The sequence below is a fragment of the Gobio gobio genome, assembly GCF_949357685.1.
Source record: "Gobio gobio genome assembly, chromosome: 24".
In the NCBI taxonomy this organism is placed as follows: Eukaryota; Metazoa; Chordata; class Actinopteri; order Cypriniformes; family Gobionidae; genus Gobio; species Gobio gobio.
Genome location: NC_137120.1, coordinates 26,986,522 through 27,005,863, shown reverse-complemented (window position 1 = coordinate 27,005,863; position 19,342 = coordinate 26,986,522). Strand labels below are relative to the sequence as shown.

The following is a 19,342-nucleotide window of genomic DNA, read 5'->3' as shown; positions in this document are numbered from 1 at the left end:
ACTTCCCGCGATAATAACGATAAAGCCTAGTTGATAGCGCGACCCATTCGCACCGTGCCAACGCTGGCCATCTCTTGATGCTTAAAGCGGTTACTTTATGGTGGCTGCGTTCGTCAATTTGTATAGCTGAACGGGGGTTGGAGAGAGAATTTTCTTGTGGTGCCCCCCGCACCACTCGGTGCCCTAAGCGCCGCGCAATGGGAGCGGCGGCACTGAATCTGCATCTCACGTGCAGAGCGAAAACAACTATGGCGGAAGAGTTCATAACTAAACGAGGGGCTACCTGAGGGCAATCTGAACCATACAGATGTATTTTCACTCGCTGAGCACTTGGACTGAGCGCTTAAGAGATTCGCTCTGTCTCAATCGATCGGTAAAGCATACTATTTCAGTTCATCTCAATGAATGCGCAGTGCATTTGACGCACATTAAACACTAGTGTGAGGCGCGCGACTGAGAGCGCTCAGTGTTTTACACACACTCAAAGAGAGAGCGAGAGAGTCTTATACCACACAGAATTGACGTGCTACATGTAAACAATATCCTTTGTTGTATTTTCCTGTAAAATAATAGCGTTTATTTGGAATTATTCAGCCTTTCGTGAACAGGAAGAAACGAATGCACAAACGGGAATCTTATTGGCTGGCGTGTGCACCTATTACGGTGCCTGTTTTGATTTCAGCAAATCGGTTAGAATGAGAGCTGACAACGTGATTAATATTCATGAACTCAGAAGCTCAATATTCCTTAGTGCAGTTTATTTTTATTAGTAGAAGAATTCGTGGTATTATTATCTTATCAACTCAAATTACTGAAGTTCTATCATTAAATCATTATTTTCAACTTTTTTGTAATCTGAAGACATTTTTGGGATAATTACTTTTGCTGTTTCTGCTATTTTTACCACTTTTTGCACCATGAGTGTATGAATAAATACAGAATCGGTTTACATGTAAAACTTGTCATTGATTTTAATTATTATTGTTTGTATGGTCTGGTGTTTTTCAGCACAGTTGCACTATTTAAACATTACCTGCACCTTTACAGAAGACAATTATATCTGCAACTTTTCCATTTCTGAAAAGGCTGGTGTGAAATTTGACATAAAAAAAAATTAATTACTTATATAATATATATATCTTTTTTTAATGTATTATAGGAGCCTATTTGATGACATGTACGTTTTACTTTAGATCATTGTTTGTTTTTCTGAAACTTGCAAGAATGCATGCAGCTTTCACTTGTATCCAAAAACATGGGGAATGATACTACATTTATCGTCATTGAAATCGTTATCGCAATAAATACTAGAAAATATCGGGATACATTTTTAAGTCCATATCGCCCATCCCTAACAGAGAGGACAGCATTTCCTGCTCTGGTGACATCGAACTAATGCAGAAACATGCTTCTTTTTCAGACAAGCAGAAATGGAGATCCACGACAGAGATCAACAACTATGTCACCGCTGAAGAAACACGTTGTAATGGATACATTTGACGTTCTACAGACACAAATATGCACTGGAGCCTTTGCCAATATATTATTACAGTATCAACTGAGGGTGCTCTTGCTCGCATTTGAGGGTGCTTAGACAATTCAGCAGAACAGTGTCTGCAAACGGCCATTTCTGCGTCTTTCTCGGACACTATAAAGCCTTCTTTTAAGCGGACGAGGCTCGCGCACAGTCAGACGAAAGTATAAACAAGGCTTAATGCTTCCACACCGCCGACATGTACTGCATTGCTGCATTTAGAAGTGTGCGCGCCTCTTTCTCACACGTGCTGGTTGCTATATTTGATCGCGTTATCAAAAACCTCATGCCTTTTCACTTACTAGGCCGAACACCATAAGTGCAATTTTTGCTATTTTCAGTCGAATAATTTCAGTTGCCGAACAATCGGTGCATCCCTAATATTTGCAAATAAATGTTTTGAATTCTGTATACATTTTAGTGACAATTAGTGACAATAAAAAATATAACTAAATATTTTTTTCTTTTTTTTGACAAAATTTGAGACCCCCTTCAAATTTAGATTTTGAGGTTAAAGGGGTCTCATGGGTAATACGGTCCCCCGTATTTCGCACACTGGATGCTGTCCATCAAAGGACAAGATGTCATGGGGCCACACAGACTTTATCACTGGTATTGTTTTCTAGTTACTACTGTTTGAATCTTCAATATCCAGAAGAGTCTGCATGCTCTCTTGAATTTATTCAAATGCATTTCATCTAGTGCTGGGCGGTATACCGGTTAACACCGAATACCGGTATTTATTTATTTTATAATAGGGCTCGGGCGTATGACGTCATTACTTTGCGTGGCGGCCATGTTGATGGCCTCATTTGCTGCTACTCGGACTACTGCGCACTTTTTATAGACGTGCTCCCTCTCAGTCGTGTCTTAATTTGCCGTTATTATTGGAAACCATGGTAAACCGTTGCTGCATTGTGCGGTGTAACACTAGATCACATAATCGCCATGGGAAAAAGTTCGAAAATGGATTAACTGAGTCGTCGGCTCGCTTGGATCGCGCTTGTAAGACAAACTGTTACCTGGGGATATGGTGTTGGCTGATCGCGGCTTTGACATAAAGGACAGTGTGGGACTTATGTGTGCCGAGGTAAGATCCCTGCTTTCACAAAAGAACGCTGTCAGCTGATGCAAGAGATGTGGGGAGCACAAGAAAAAATGCCCACCTCCGAATTCACGTGGAAAGGGTGATTGTAACCGTCCGCAACAAGTACACTATTTTGTCAGATAAAGTACCGATTCACATGGTGTTGCCAAGCAAGGACGAAGACATGACATTCTTCTATAAGATTGTGTATGTATGTTGTGCTCTGACAAACATGAGCCCTAGCGTTGAAATAAAATAAATGTGCATTAAATACAGCCATAAGTGTCTGTTGCATCCATACCCACAATCTTCAAAATAAATATACTTAAATCAATATAATGTGCAAAAGCAAGAAGTGTCATACAATCGCAATAACCGTATAATGTGCAAAAGCAAGAAGTGTCACACAATCGCAATAACCGTATAATGTGCAAAAGCAAGAAGTGTCACACAATCGCAATAACCGTATAATGTGCAAAAGCAAGAAGTGTCACACAATCAGATATTTTTCAGTGTTTATTTGCAAGTAGTGCAACCCGAGAACACAGAACGGTGCAGAATGCTTCAAGGTAAAAGGTTAACGTTACATAGGCTTCATGGTCTGCAGCTCCTGAACCCATCCATTTGTGAACTGCAAATTTCATATGAATCCAAACCGTTAATAGTTCCAATTTTGTCCATATACCGGTCCCTGGCTTCCCTATTTAACGTATCCCGGTAAATTCCACATCCTTTTCGGGATTTTAACATAGTTTTTCTTTCTCCCAACTCTGCTTCTCCTCGTTCGATTTGCTGTATGTTTACATTCGCGAGGCCATCAACATGGCCGCCACGTCCCAGAATGCAACGCAGCGCCCGAGCCCTATATGAATTTTGATGATACCGCAATACCGGTATATGTCTCTTAAACAACATTCGGAACGCGGCGCAGCGCGTCATTGTTTGAGAGGGGACCCATTTCACTGATGCACTGTAGTAAGAGCAGTCAGAGCACAGTTGAGATCGCATTACAGAACAGCCTATGACTGAATCCTATTCTCTCATTCACTATTCCCTATGTTATCACTTTATTTGAAGGAGTGAATGAAAACGTGCGTGAAGTCGGACAGCGTTGTGTGTACATCGGCTGTACACTCGTTATTGCGGTGCAATGGGATAGAATGAGTGCACTCAATAACGTCCACTAGGTTTTCGGACATCAACCCTTCGGATTCAACCCTTGATTACAGTGGAGAATTCAAACTACACGCGGCGCGCGAGAGAGACGGTTTCTGTGCGGAGCGCCGCGATGGGATTAACAGCGTTCTCCACATGGATCATATAGCACTGATATAGACCGGAGCGATCGCGTTTACATTTTTTATGGACATATTTCATATACTCTAGTGCTCTAGACATGAACCAGAAGCGTATGTGCGTGCATATTTCATCACGTCTTATTAAAATGAAATGTATGCACGATTACACTGACACAACCGGATGTCTGATCACGACCGCGCTGACACGATGGATTATTCTGCTACACAAAAGACAATGATATAAATTAATAAATAAACTGACACTTCAAAGAAGAATTGGTCAAAAAGTAACTGCTTTATTCTTTCTGTGTTAAACTGATGTGTGTCATTCGTTCAGAGAGGGCTCTTAAATGTATTGCAAATATCCACGTTTCTCCCTTGTTTTGGCAGTTTGTTGTTATATTGGGTTAGATTTTTTAAATGCTTAAGGTGCCCTCAACTCAACTTTTAATATTCAGGTGTCTGTAAGTATGACTCTGAGTGTGTTGCAGGTCTGTGTTTTATTGGTTGTTTTCTCTCCACAGCATCATTTTGTGGGGCTTTGCACACCTGTATTAACTCTAGTGTGGAATTTTTCTACAATAGTCACTCATCATGACAGTAAAACAGGGTATTCTAGTGAATCTCCTGCAGTATTTCCTCTCTTAATCAGTAGAAAATGTGATTAACACCCGGTCATGCATAGGGGAAAAAATACCATCATATACCGTGAAACCGATATAATTTAGAAAAATACCGTGATATACATTTTTGGTCATACCGTCCAGCACTAATTTCATCTTATTTCATTGTTTCACTTGAGATTAGGACCTATTTGGTATATGGTCTTCACAGAGGTCTGATCTCATCTGTGAGTCAATCTGGGATTAGATGAAGAGACAAAAAAATTGAGAGAGACTAATCCCATAAAAACTGTGGAAAACATCTCCAAGATTCTTTAATAAATCTACCTGCAAAGCTACCTTAAAAACTGTGCAAGTGTTTCTAGGACAAAAGCGGTTTTAAATGCAAAGAATGGTCACACTAAATATTGATGTTATTTATTTATTATAAATGATCAAATAATCTGTTTATGACATTATTTTAAAACATCCTCATCCTAAAGCTTTTTTTTCCTTCTTTTTTCTACTGATGCCTAAACATTTTTAGTAGCCGTTGCCAAAGTTTTTATAGGTGTAGTCTGAAAGATTCTGGAATCTACTGCCGCTTCAATATAATTATGGATAGATATTTTTATTTATTTATTTTATTTATTTATTTATTTATTTATTTATTTATTTATATATTTATATATATATATATATATATATATATATATATATATATATATATATATATATATATATATATATATATATATATATATATATATATATATATATATATATATATATATATATATATATATATATATATATATATATCAAAGCCTCAATATTCATCCTCCTAATTTAGATTTTAATGATTCTGCTTTAGATCTATGATTTTGCTTAAATCAAGAGGACCAATGATTGTTTCTTCCTTTATATTTTCTAAAGTTTGTATTTGGTCTCTGGTTTCAAATGAGCAATCACAGTCAATCACTCACACCACGGCAAAACCGCAGACTTGGCAACACCTTGCTAGCGTTGCTGAGAGAGAGGAGATGTATACAGTGACTTAAGACATGGCTCTGTTGTGGCTCTCAGCATGTGGAAAAGCAAACGGTTCTTAGAAGGCTCCTCAGTCGAACCAACTATGAACTGGGACTAGCTCTGGCTCTGAACTAGCTCTAGCACTGCCTTGGTGGAAAAGGGGTAAGAGTGGTGACTGTGATTGCTCATTTAGCCCGGATTCCAGAGATGAAAAATGGATTTGTCTTTCATGTTATTTCTTCATTTTATTTAATTCTATATTTCCTTTTACTGACACCTTAAAGCCATTATAATTATCTTTTGTATTTCTTTAAAGAATAAAGAATATCATGTATGTGTACTTCTCTCTCTCTTGAAGAGGGAGAGATTGCTGTGTCTATGTGTTCTTTTGATAAAGGTCAGGACCCACTGACTAAAGTGCAATGTCTTAGTGCTTGTGTGTGTGTGTGTGTGTGTGTGTGTGTGTGTGTGTGTGTGTGTGTGTGTGTGTGTGTGTGTGTGTGTGTGTGTGTGTGTGTGTGTTTCACATGATCTGTGCAGGTCTGTTGGAGTTATCTGATAGTTGCTTGACAACCCCCCAGACCAGCAGGCGTCATTTACGACATCTGAAGCCAATCTCTACCCAAATCTAGGGGTGGTTTTGCAACAAGCTTAAGCATCCTGACTCAACGACACCACTCTCGCATATCTATACATGTGACTACTATTTAGACTTGTATGTTTCTGTAGCCAATCAGGATTAGCCCATCTGTCAGTGTTGATGTAATCAATGTCCTTGAAAACAGTATAACTGTTGAAACAATTGTATGTACAATAGGCTGGTAGAGGGAGCGCGGCCTACGAACACCTTGTGAGACTTGAAGCTGGCTTCTGCTGATGAAACTCCAAACTATTCTTCAGTAAATTTCTCTTTAATTAATCTAACTCCAGACTCTTGCTCTTCATTTTTCCCGACTGGTCCTGGGTCCTAAGCTGCTACCCCAACAAGTCTATCTATCTCAGTTGTTTCTATCCCTTCATGTACTCCCAGACTGTCTCAAGGTGAGATCAGATCTCTGTGTGGATCATACAGTCGGTTATGTGACGCTTGACAGAGCGTGCGTCACAGAGACGCATAACTATTGTTTTGTTTGGGTTCAGACTTTTATTTGTCGAGTGGAGTCATGTGGATTATTTTGATGCAGCCTAAATATGTATTTTGAACCATCCAAAATGCTGGACTACTATCTCTTGCATTCACTTCAGCTGAAGGCCTGAAATGAAATCTTAAAAATCTTAAATTCTGTTCTGATGAAGAAAGAAACAAATTTTCATTTTGGGAGTTAACTATTCCTTTAAGTACTGCACATTATTGCGAACCAGGGGCGGTATTCACCAATATCAGTATTCACCAACTTGGTGACACTTACTGTTTACGCTCTCAAATCAGGACGATGCGACAGCAGGGGCGGACTCACCATTAGGCAAAGGTAGGCGACCGCCTGGGGCCCCCTAAAATGCTTGTTATATACGATAGGCGTTCAGCACGGATGCACAAGCGGTTGCTGTGGTGTTCATTACCACGACAACCGCCTTTGCGTCCGCGTTGAACGTGCATCTTGTAGAAAGTGTAGGGCCTTATGATTTCCGCAATTCCGAAAACGCGTAGAGGATCACAAAATCAATTCATAAAAACGGAATGTCGTTCCGTCTGCACAATACATTCACACAGAGACATAAAACATGCAGGATTCATATTTAAATAGCATTTTGGCCGTTTAATATTCACACTAGTAGTCCATATTGCGATTTGATTGAAGTGAGCTGATTTGACAAATTCCGTGTTAAACAGTAAATTCCATTTTTATGACTGGATTCCGCGATTGCGTCTGCGTTTTCTGCATCGCGGAAATCATATGGCTCTACTGTAGAGCCATATGATTTCCGCGATGCAGAAAACGCAGACGCAATCGCGGAATCCAGTCATAAACTTAAACATAAACTCTACACTTCACGAGCATTGTACCATTTCATTTGAGAGAAACTATCATCATAACATATACTCACAGAAAAATGTCTTCAAGGCAACCCGTCAAAATAAAAGTTTGGACAGTATAGCGTACCTTAATGTAGGCTAATAATTTGAACAGTTTAGGCTAGGCCTAAACCTCTGTTGTGTAGAACTTTTAATGTACAAAAATTAAAGGATTTGTTTAATTTTAAATTGAAATAAAAGATAAAAGTTGTATGCCTTCATTAGATTACCAGAAAAAATTAAAATAGGCCTACATGAAACAATATATATTTTGTTAAACTTTTAATAAATTGATGTTAAATTAAACAAGTGTCATGATTTCAATTAATTAGACATGCTTTTTGATTAATACAATTTAATATAACCATCCAGAATTTAAAAAAATTAAATAAAAGGAATCTGGATTTTTTTTTCTTCTGGAATTAAAAAAAAAAAAAAAACTGATTTCATAGGGCTCTACAAATGAACATATCATGCATCTGAAGTTATAATTAAATACGGAGCAACAGTGTTTTAAATGGCGCTCACTCATTTCTGTGAAGGACCCGAGTAGATGATGCATGCACAGTAATACTTTCCACACAGACACACTTCATTTTTGGTTGAAATAATTCTTATGTGAGTAATAATTTCCTTCAGTCTAATTTTAATTTGTGGGGCTGGAGGGGTTGTGCAGCAGCAATAATCACAACAGTGAAAATCACCCCTCAAGGTTGTAAATGTGCAATTGTATAGGGCCCCATTCCTGTATTTTGCCTGGGGCCCCCGAATCACTAAATCCGCCCCTGTGCGACAGTTGTGACTGAAGGAAAATGCATCAATGATGCGTTGAACATCCAAATCCTTCGCTCTTCATGTACTGATGGCCAAAAGTGCCAAGTCATTGTTTCGGGCATCCCCACAGTTGCTTCTCAGTTACGTTTTCAAGCTGAGACAGGAGAACGATCTATCACATGACACAGGAAGTGTCAAGATGAGTTTGTGCAAGTCCATAAACGCCTCTTTGTATGGTTCCATAAGTAACAGGAATTCAGAAGTGTTTTTAATCGAGTGTCCTTGTTTTGTTTCTCTTTCAAGCAAATGCCGGACTTGGACTTGGAATACAGCGTATTCATTCAGCTGCATTTCCTTTCCCTGCTCTCTCTCTCTGTCACTCACGCTCATCTCTCGCTCTCAAATGGCCAAACCTGCTTTTGATATGAAACAAAGTCTAAGCTTTTAAAATTTTTAACGTTTTAATACGAAACTCAAACAATAAATAGCGTTTTGGCGCTAATGTGGCAGTTAAAGCCAGAGGCGTTGAAAAACAGAGTTGCGACATGCTCTCATCTCCCGGCGGCGCGCGCGGTCACGTGGTTCACGGAGCTCTCAATAAGTTCCACACAAACCAGCTCTGTCAATACATTTGAATGGATAGAATCAACCATTTACAGTATCATTTTATTATGGAGAGTGATGGAAATGCAACATTGTTAAAATTAATGTTAATGTTTTTCCATGTATTTAGCCCTCAGGTATTCCTTACTAATTGGTCACTCTCATAATCATTGATGGTCAAATGTGACCATAGGCTACACCTTAACTATTTTTCAATTAAATAAATATTCTATATTTTAGTTTAATAATATTTATTGAATATTTTGAGGAGATCTTTTGGTACTAAATAGGCCTACAATTTGAGCAATAATTATAGTCCATTAATGACCATTTAATGAATTAAAATATTTTTCTTCTAATATTTTTCTTATTTATATTCCAAATAGTGTAATTAAGGTTAAATAGAGAATTCCAATGCAAAGAGGCAAATTACAGTCATTTTGTGGCTGGACAAATAATACATTTAATTTGTAATGCCATGGTTTAGTACAAAAAAGTACTGCAGATCATAACTGCTTACTTATTTTTTAGGTTTTGCATTTGAATACATATTTAGACATGATCACAAGATTTCTTTAAATGTGAAATTTTAAAACGTTAATAACTTACATCATAATATTTTTAATGATACTTATAGGCCTACAAGTACACACAAGTGAATATTAATGAATGCGAGCAAATATAAATTAACCCATGAAAAGTTTAAAATAGTGCTAAAAAGGCAAACTTATTTTTCCCTTTATGTACAGTAAACTAAATACATATGTATTGATACTGAATCAAGATCAAAATATATATTTGTGCCAATCACCAATCCCCCCCCCCCCCCAAAACTTGATTGAAAAATAATCTGTGTCTGGAATCTTTGAAATGTAACTTTTTTCCTTGTCGTCTTTGGTGCTTCCTGGGCATCAACCCTGATACATGATCTAAAAGAGGCAGGGAGGCATCAAACAGCAAGTTTGTTCTCTGCTGCGAAAACTTGCAGATTTTGAATGGATGACAACATAAGCAGATTGTGTGCTGTGTATGTACTTGCATGAAATGAGTGTGCTTGGGGCTAGGGTTGCTGTGTTATTTGACCCTGTCCTGTCTTGCTCGTATAAACTTGGTATTAGTTTTGTTTTCTGCTTTTTTTTCCATTTGCTCCGGTTATTAATGGCTCTCTCCATTTTTACCTGCCATATCGCCACTGAATATGTTGGACTGCCCTTCTGGTTGAGACCTTCACTTCTACCTGGCTATTGTTTTGGTATTGTATTGTATTTTCACTATGGCTGTGTTTATTGGACTGATATCTCATTGCCGCTCTCACACTTAAAGCTACACTGTGTAACTTTTTTAGTTTATTCTTAGCTAAAAACACTTAGTTCTTTCAAAAATGTATGTGCTCATTAATGTATATTTACTTCTTTCAAGTAATAAAGTATTCTCGAAAGTTTATAATATGCCATTGAAAATACATCCGGGTGAGGGGTTCAAATGCGGGTCGCCATGTTGCCCCTCCATCTTGAAAGTACATTAGCCAAAGAGGGACATACCCGTAAATTCAAGCTTCGCCTTTTGCGTTTTAACACTTAATGGCACCGTGTCGAATGTGGACGAGGTCGAACTGGAAGCCATGTTAATCTTGGACTAAATCGGCCACCGTAGGAGTTAAAACGAAATCGGAATTGAGAGGAACAGAAACTAATATTCACTGGATGGTCATATAACTTTTCACCGCTAGATGGGAGAAAATATCACACAGTATAGCTTTAATCTGCCTCATCCTTCTGGGCTCGCTGTCAGGATTGATCAAGAATTTGTCCAATTGTATCATTTGTAAAAAATAAAAGAGTTGTGGAAAGTATTGTTTAATCTTTTCATATTGCATTTCTGTATTTAATTGTAAGTTTACAGTTAATTACTGGCTTCTAGTTGCATTACTTTTACAGCTGAAACGCGATAAATGACTGTACAAGTTACAGCTGATAACTGTATTTATTTTATACAGTTATGCACTGTGAAATTACAGCAATGATGTGATATCACTGTAATTTACATTCAATTTCTTACTGTAAATTACTGTGAAAGTAATGCAATAAGTCAAGTTCAATTAAATGGTGCACTTATGTTTGCGATGTGATTTTTATATAAAATATTGAAATGTTTATGAGATGTTTGTGTCCTGTGAAATTTTAATAAAATCTGACTACATTAAAGCAACTCTGAAATTATAGAACAAAAATATTAGATCATTATTTACAAAAAAATGCAAATACTTTGTTTCTAAACACTTTAATAATTAAGAATTTGAAAAAGAAAAAAAGTTAAGGAAATGAGACATTTTAAGACAAACCATGGTCGAACCACATGTCATTTAAGTCTACGGCCAATTCATCTAGAGGGTTTAATGAAATGGTTTAGCCTACTTATAGCAGTTATGTTATATTTACGTAGGCTAATAGAATGAACGGGTGACATAACCGATTTTAAGAGCAAATTACACAAAACACTTACACATGGACTAAACAGACTTACTAAGAATTTGTCGTATGTTGACCAAAATTCTGACGTAGTCTTACAATTCCGCAAAAAAAAACGCCATTTCCCCTTATTCTCAGTAACGTTACATTTCTTGCGATATTAGTTCAAACAAAGCGATGTAATCTCGACAACCTCGTTACTTATACTACGTGTACTACGTTCTTCCTTACTAATGCGCACTGTAAAGTAGGTCAAAGTACTGCAATGTGAATCAAACTCTCGAAATGAGGAAAATAAACGTATCTGCTTCCACCAGACAGCAGTTTACGGCAGCTACACCTTGCGACCAGCTCGGAAACACGTATGATAGCCTACCTGATGACTGCGTTTCACTCTCCAGCCGTTTCTACATCCAACAGCATAACACAAATATGCAATAAAGTATCCCAGTCGGTTTTTATGTCAGCACATTCTATCTGTAAACCAAACAACAGGTGTCCCCCGCCTCCTCACACCTCGCCACACCCCTATCGAATAGCTGTTCTTCCACCTCTGGCTTACCCTATTGTTAGTCTACTCAAAAATAGAATACACCGGTTCACACCTTTTTTTTTTTCCTTTTTTTCTTGACAGCTTAAAAACTGTAGTATGGTATTTGAAATGATATTTATGTTTGATCAAACACCAATTATTAGCCTATTGACAATCTCAATAACAGCATCAAATTCAGAACAGCATTACACAAAATCAGAATGAGAACAAACAACATACATACATATTATAGTGTATATTATAGCATCATTGTCAGTAAACATGTTTTAAATTATTATCAACAACCTCTAAAATATAGCGTCCTGTTAGTTTAGCAGAGCTTTGCTGCCTTCTAGTGGCTTTTGAGCAGGCATGAAATGAATCAACACTGAACGTACAGCTGGACAATGACACTATTTTCTTCCAGAGCTGCTGTACAGCCAAAACAAACTTTGTTGCATTACTGTAAAGCTGCTTTTGAAACAATCTTTGTATTGTAAAAATATAGCTATAATATAAAGCTATATAAATAAAGATAACTTGACTTGACCGGCCCAAGGCATAAGCGAACTAAGCGGCTGCTTAGGGCAGGGGTTTTCAAACTGGGGTCCTCCAGATGATTCTAAGGGGTCCCCAGAAAAGTTCAGAGAATACAAAAGACAAAGCAAAAATGGATAAAGTCTACACTGTAAAAAAAATTCAGGTCTCCAATTTAAAAATTTCTAGTGACCGATCACATCTAAATTTTTTAGTTGGCCAAATTGAATTTCTTGAATTTTAATTGAATTAAATTGCATAAATTCACAGAAATTCAATTTGGCCAACTGAAAAATTTAGATGTGATCGGTCACGAAAATTTTCAATTGGAGACCTGAATTTTTTTTACAGTGTACCAAACATTCTGTTTAATTTCTAAATGTTTCTCTCCTTTCTTGCCATATACATACTTTCCAAAATTGTATTATGTTTGCTTTGTATCTTCAGTCAGTTTTTCTCACTATAGTCCCCCTTATCTTGCTCATTGGGTTGTAAAGCAGTATTCTTAACACATATGCTGCTTACATAAATAAGTTGCTTATTTAAATAATTTTGAATTGAAAATGTTCTTCTTCATTCTAACAGTTTGAATGTTTTTTTCATACATAAAAATATATAGTTTAGGAAGGGGGTCCCTCATAAAAGATCCATCGTATTTGGTGGTCCTTGACATCATAAAGTTTGAAAAACCCCTGGCTTAGGGCACCCTTGGCCACCAGAGCACATGAAATGACTTGTTGCTGGATGTTATTTTATGATGATTGAAATCGAGAAATGGCCTTAAACAATTACTAAATAAACTGCAAAATGTTAAGTTTTCTAATATATGCACGGATTGATTCTGACAGATCTGCACGAGCTTGAGGCGTCATCGCACTTTGAACCCTGGCTAACAAGCTAATAGGCTATTATAATATATGGTGTTTCTAGCTTGTTAGCCAGGGTTCAAAGTGCAAAGTGCGAGAAAAATCGGCTGGGAAACGATATGCTACGTCCGTTGCCCGGTAATTTTTATGAATGGATGGATTTGAGAATGTGAAATGGTTTAGTGCAAATATCTTGTCTGACGTGCTGCATAATTTGGACGGAGTACAGCTTTCAGTTTCTCGTACATGTTTTTCTGCAAGTGCTAGCCTATATCGTCCGCCTTGGAATTATACGTTTTGTACATTTTGGCAGGGGCGTAAATCACGGGGGGGACGGGGGGGACAGGACCCCCCCAATCTGAGGGCTGTCCCCCCCTAAAAACCATGCTGAGTATTGTAAATAATATAATGATATATACTTAAAATAAATGTGTAAGTAGTAAAACAATACAAAAGCAAACGGGACAAAAAATGCGTTTAAGTTTAGAAACATTTTGAGTCCCCCCTCCCCCTTACCCCACAGTGGTTTGATCCACCGCGCACCTAACGTTACCCATTGAACGTAAAAAAAACTACCACCACAAGTTTGGGGAGAGAACAAAGCTCTTCAGACAGCAGTTGTAAAACTCCAGTAAGCTGTCAATACTATTTTATTCACTTTAAACATCAGATGAAGTGACTCTTTTCTCTTTAATACAGATTAGGCAAAACACTGTTAGCGTCACTTGCCCACCGCGGCACCGCCCCGGGCCACCATTGTTTTCATTTTTATAGTAATAAAATAATTTTGTTTAGTTAGAGAACAGACACAACAATTAAAAACTGAACGTGTCTGCTCAATACAGCACGAGCCGAACGAGAGTCAGATTTCATTCATCATTAGAGCAAACAGCTGACAGACAAGATGATCGCGGAAGTTTTGGTTTCAAAGCGAAATGTAAAAGTGCCTATTTAAGGGAGTGTGTCATTGTACTGTTTTCTTGCTGTGTTTTTCATTAAGAATAATAGGCTAATGAACCCATAATTCAAGCAACCCACCCTCGAATTGGCGCTAATTCCAAATCTAAAGTAGCCTATATGCGCGCGGCGCTCTGTCAGATCTGTGTTGGGTTTTGCTCAATATGATAAGTGGCAGATCAGAGGGCTTGCTGCAGTTGAATATCTAAAGATCTGAATATCATAGTATAAAATACTATGTGGAGGATGCAAGATCATTTTAAATAATATGACTGTGTGGTGAACCTACTCATATTTAAACAACTATTGCTTTGTGTTGTTGGTCAGATAAAATGACAGAGAAAAGAAAAACGGACATTAGATAATTATTCAGTGCACCAAAACGCCAAATAAGCACAATTTTTTTTTTTTGTGGTACACATATCCTTACAAGTACGATTTTGGCTATATTATTTGTGTCCCCTTCAAAAATTGCTCTTAAGAAATTTCATGTTTATCGTCCCCCCCTACTGTTAGATAAAATTTACGCCCCTGCATTTTGGAAGTTTTTATTTCGAAAATAAAAAGGTTCTTTCGACACAGTCGAATGGAATGTAAAAAATAAAATTGTATTCCCGCCAAAATAAAAGATGTTTAATGTTTGAAAGAAATTAACATTTCTTGTTTTTAAAATAAGTCTCTTCTGCTCACCAAGGCTGCATTTATTTGATCAAAAATACAGTAAAAACAGTAATTTTGTGAAATATGATTCCAGTGTAAAACATCTGTTTTCTGTGAATATATAGTAAAGTGTAATTTATTCCTATGATCAAAGCTGGATTTTCAGCCTCATTACTCCAGTCTTCAGTGTCACGATCCTTCAGAAATCATATGATGATTTGATGCTCAAGAAACATTTATTATTTATTATTATCAGTGTTGAACAAAGCTGTGTACAATGTTTTTAGGATTCTTTGAAAGCTTCTGTTTCAAATAAATGTTGTTCTTTTGAACCTTCTATTCATCAAAGAATCCTGGGGGAAAGCGAGCATATTCAGTTCTTAAAAAAAAAATAATAATAATTACACATTCCAGTCTGAACTGTAGTACTGTACTTTGAATATTAACACCTGAGCACTCTTGTGGGTTTGCTACTGATACAATTAAAAACCATATAAGGCTAAAAACATGACAGGCAGATATGATGTAACAACAACTAATAACATTGATACTGGGTGTGCGAATTATCAAAAATTGACAATAGTAAATCGTATTGGTGGCACCAAGGGGCCCCCAAATAAAATTCTGCTTAGGGCCCCATAAGGGCTTGGGCCAGCCCTGGGCCTACGCAACTACCACTTTCAAGACCCAGAAAGGTAGTAAAGATGTCATAAAAGTAATCCATGTGACCCAAGTGGTTTTAAGTAAAACAAACAGATTGCTTTTGTAGAATGAATTAAACCGAACCTTTAGCTACAGAAACTTTGCATCTCAGCAATGTTGGCTTGATGAGTGGATATCCATCCAATAGGAATTCAGCTGAGTCAGGCTGTCTGTAAGTATTGCTATCAGTCCAGAATAGTAACAGAGATTGAATTGTGGTGGTGGACGGACCACAAACTGCCTGATATTTGGTGGTTTCTTAGGGCTAATACCCAAATGCTTCAAGCATATGCCCAGATATGCATCCTCAATAAAAATAGGACTGATTTGCCTTGAGACTTGTAGGATCTTCCTTGGCAAGTCCACAGAAAAGATATAACACATCCCAAGAGGATACGGAGGAAAGCTGGATTTAGGATACACATTGTGAGGAACATAAAACTTGCTGGATGGATCTCTTATGACACTGTTGCCATACAATACAAGGCCGGTAATGTAGTTATGTCGTAGTGTTTTGAGATTCACAAGCATTTGTATTAGGTTTTTCATGTTGAGGAGCACGTCGGCGTCCACTTTCACCGCGTAGGACGCCTGTTGACACTTTCTGCTGAGCCATTCCATCATCACCATGGTTTTAATGGTCAGATTCCTGTAGGAATCCTGAAAGTTGCTCTGCAGAAGGTCTTGGTACTGTTGGCTCTCATTCTGGAGTTGCTCCTGCAGTGTTTTGTTACCACTTCGTGAGCCCAGAAGAAACAGAACCACCACCACTCCGTCCTGGACGAGCGCCTCGCTGCCCCACGTTATCCTGATGATCTTCCGTGCCTTGAAGTTCTCCGGTGCTACAGGAACGATAACCACCACAAAGGGCTTTTGTTGTTCACACTTCTCTGGCTGGTCGAGGATAAATTTGTAATTTTGAGGGTAAGCAACATGCTGGTTCCCTTTTTGTTTCGCCACCTTCTGCCACTTTCTTCTTTCGAGGGTAGTAGCAGTGAAATACAGCAATAAGACATTAAGTAGGATGAGGAGACCAACCAGCAGCCAACTCTTACAGAACATCTGAACGAGGCTGAAAAGAAAAGAAAGATTTTGTTTAAAAATGTGTTTTATTTCTAGCTTGAATTTCCACCTGATGGGACATGGTGATGGGGGAAGAAATGAGATTAAAAATGAAAAATGAGTTAAGTTCTTAAACTTAATTTTGGGAGGAGTGAACCCATCTAATCTTTCAATTAACTTCCAGAGCATATAAGCAGCCGCTCACCTTGCTCTGGCATCAGTTGTTTTGGCATCCCTCCACCTCCCCAACTCCACCAACATAATTTAGGCATTTTGCTACCATACTCATACTTTAGCATTAGTAGTCCCACTGCGGGCTATATCTCATCTCGAGTTGAAGCTGAAGATTATATGGGCAAACAAACTTGTGAATTTGTCAATGCTTTTGCATTTTCTAGCAGAAGTTTTGCGTCCCCCTGAGAAACTTTAAGTTCTTTCAAAAAAAATTTGTATTCCTCCGAGAAACTTTGCGTTTGCTCGCAAAGAACACAAGTTTCTCAGGGGAAGGCAAAGGTTTTTTACAAGGGAACACAAAAGTTTTGCGAGTGAACGTAAAGTTTCTCGGGGGAACACAAAGGTTTTGGAAGGGAACACAAAAGTTTTGCGAGTGAATGTAAAGTTTCTCAGGAGAACGCAAAGAATTTGCAAGGGAACATAAAAGTTTTGTGAGGGAACCATAAAGCTTTTCGGGGGAACACAAAGGTTTTGGAAGGTAACACAAAAGTTTTGCTAGTGAATGTAAAGTTTCTCAGGGGAACGCAAAGGATTTGGGAGGGAACATAAAAATTTTGTGAGGGAACATAAAGTTTCTCGGTGGAACACAAAGGTTTTGGAAGGGAACACAAAAGTTTTGTGAGGGAACGTAAAGTTTCTGGGGGGAAGAAAGGTTTTGGAAGGTAACACAAAAGTTTTGCTAGTAAATGTAAAGTTTCTCGGGGGAACACAAAGGTTTTGGAAGGGAACACAAAAGTTTTGCTTGTGAATGTAAAGTTTCTCAGGGGAACGCAAAGGATTTGGGAGGGAACATAATAGTTTTGTGAGGGAACAAAGTTTCTCGGGGGAACACAAAGGTTTTGAAAGGGAACACAAAAGTTTTGCTAGTGAATGTAAAGTTTCTTAGAGGAACGCAAAGGATTTGCAAGGGAACATAATAGTTTTGTGAGGGAACAAAGTTTCTCGGGGGAACGCAAAGGTTTTGGAAGGTAACACAAAAGTTTTGCTAGTGAATGTAAAGTTTCTCGGGGGAACGCAAAGGTTTTGGAAGGTAACACAAAAGTTTTGCTAGTGAATGTAAAGTTTCTCGGGGGAACGCAAAGGTTTTGGAAGGTAACACAAAAGTTTTGCTAGTGAATGTAAAGTTTCTCGGGGGAACGCAAAGGTTTTGGAAGGTAACACAAAAGTTTTGCTAGTGAATGTAAAGTTTCTCGGGGGAACGCAAAGATTTGGAAGATAACACAAAAGTTTTGCTAGTGAATGTAAAGTTTCTCGGGGGAACGCAAAGGTTTTTGGAAGGTAACACAAAAGTTTTGCTAGTGAATGTAAAGTTTCTCGGGGGAACGCAAAGGTTTTGGAAGGTAACACAAAAGTTTTGCTAGTGAATGTAAAGTTTCTCGGGGGAACGCAAAGGTTTTGAAAAGTAACACAAAAGTTTTGCTAGTGAATGTAAAGTTTCTCAGGGGAATGCAAAGGTTTTGGAAGGGAACACAAAAGTTTTGCAAGTGAATGTAAAGTTTCTCGGGGGAACGCAAAGGATTTGGGAGGGAACATAATTTTGTGAGGGAACGTAAAGTTTCTCGGGGGAACACAAAGGTTTTGGAAGGGAACATAAACGTTTTGTAAGGGAACGTAAAGTTTCTGGGGGGAAGAAAGGTTTTGAAAGGTAACACAAAAGTTTTGCTAGTGAATGTAAAGTTTCTCAGGGGAATGCAAAGGTTTTGGAAGGGAACACAAAAGTTTTGCTAGTGAATGTAAAGTTTCTCAGGGGAATGCAAAGGTTTTGGAAGGGAACACAAAAGTTTTGCTAGTGAATGTAAAGTTTCTCAGGGGAACGCAAAGGATTTGGGAGGGAACATAATTTTGTGAGGGAACGTAAAGTTTCTCGGGGGAACACAAAGGTTTTGGAAGGGAACACAAACATTTTGTAAGGGAACGTAAAGTTTCTGGGGGGAAGAAAGGTTTTGAAAGGTAACACAAAAGTTTTGCTAGTGAAGTAAAATTTCTGGGGGGAAGAAAGGTTTTGGAAGGTAACAAAAGTTTTGCTAGTGAATGTAAATTTTCTCAGGGGAAAGCAAAGGATTTCAGAGGGAACATAAAAGTTTTTTGAGCAAACGTAAAGTTTCTCGGGGGAACAAAAGTTTTTTGAGCGAACGTAAAGTTTCACGGGGAACGCAAAGTTTTTGCAACTGAGCGTAAAGTTTCTCTAGGGAACATATTTTACGAGAGAACAAAAGTTTTTCAAGCAAATGTAAAGGTTTTTTCGAGGGAAAGTAAAATTTCTCTGGGGAACACAAAGGTTTTACAAAAGTTTTGTGAGCGAGCTTAAAGTTTCTCAGGAGAACACAAAGGTTTTGTGAGGGAACGTAAAGTTACTCAGGGGAACATGTTTTGCAGGGAA

The 19,342-nt window shown here is 38.0% G+C and overlaps 2 protein-coding genes across 3 annotated transcripts in view; both read right to left on the bottom strand.

Moving 5' to 3' along the window:
• The window catches only part of b3galt11 (beta-1,3-galactosyltransferase 11), a 36,019-nt gene extending 24,052 nt beyond the window's left edge, over positions 1-11,967 (bottom strand). The window contains exon 1 of one of the 2 annotated variants that reach the window (XM_079808508.1): positions 11,789-11,967. The gene's annotated coding sequence lies outside the window, so the exon portion shown is untranslated. The remainder of the gene's footprint in view (positions 1-11,788) is intronic. The other variant, XM_079808509.1, reaches the window with a different exon arrangement.
• Positions 11,968-15,774: 3,807 nt separating this feature from the next.
• Positions 15,775-16,728, bottom strand: LOC307120172 (beta-1,3-galactosyltransferase 2; the record flags this gene model as incomplete). The annotated part of the gene is made up of 1 exon (XM_079807059.1): positions 15,775-16,728. One exon carries the CDS (start codon positions 16,726-16,728, stop codon positions 15,775-15,777), a length of 954 nt encoding a protein of 317 aa, XP_079663185.1.
• Between the last annotated feature and the right edge of the window lie 2,614 nt (positions 16,729-19,342).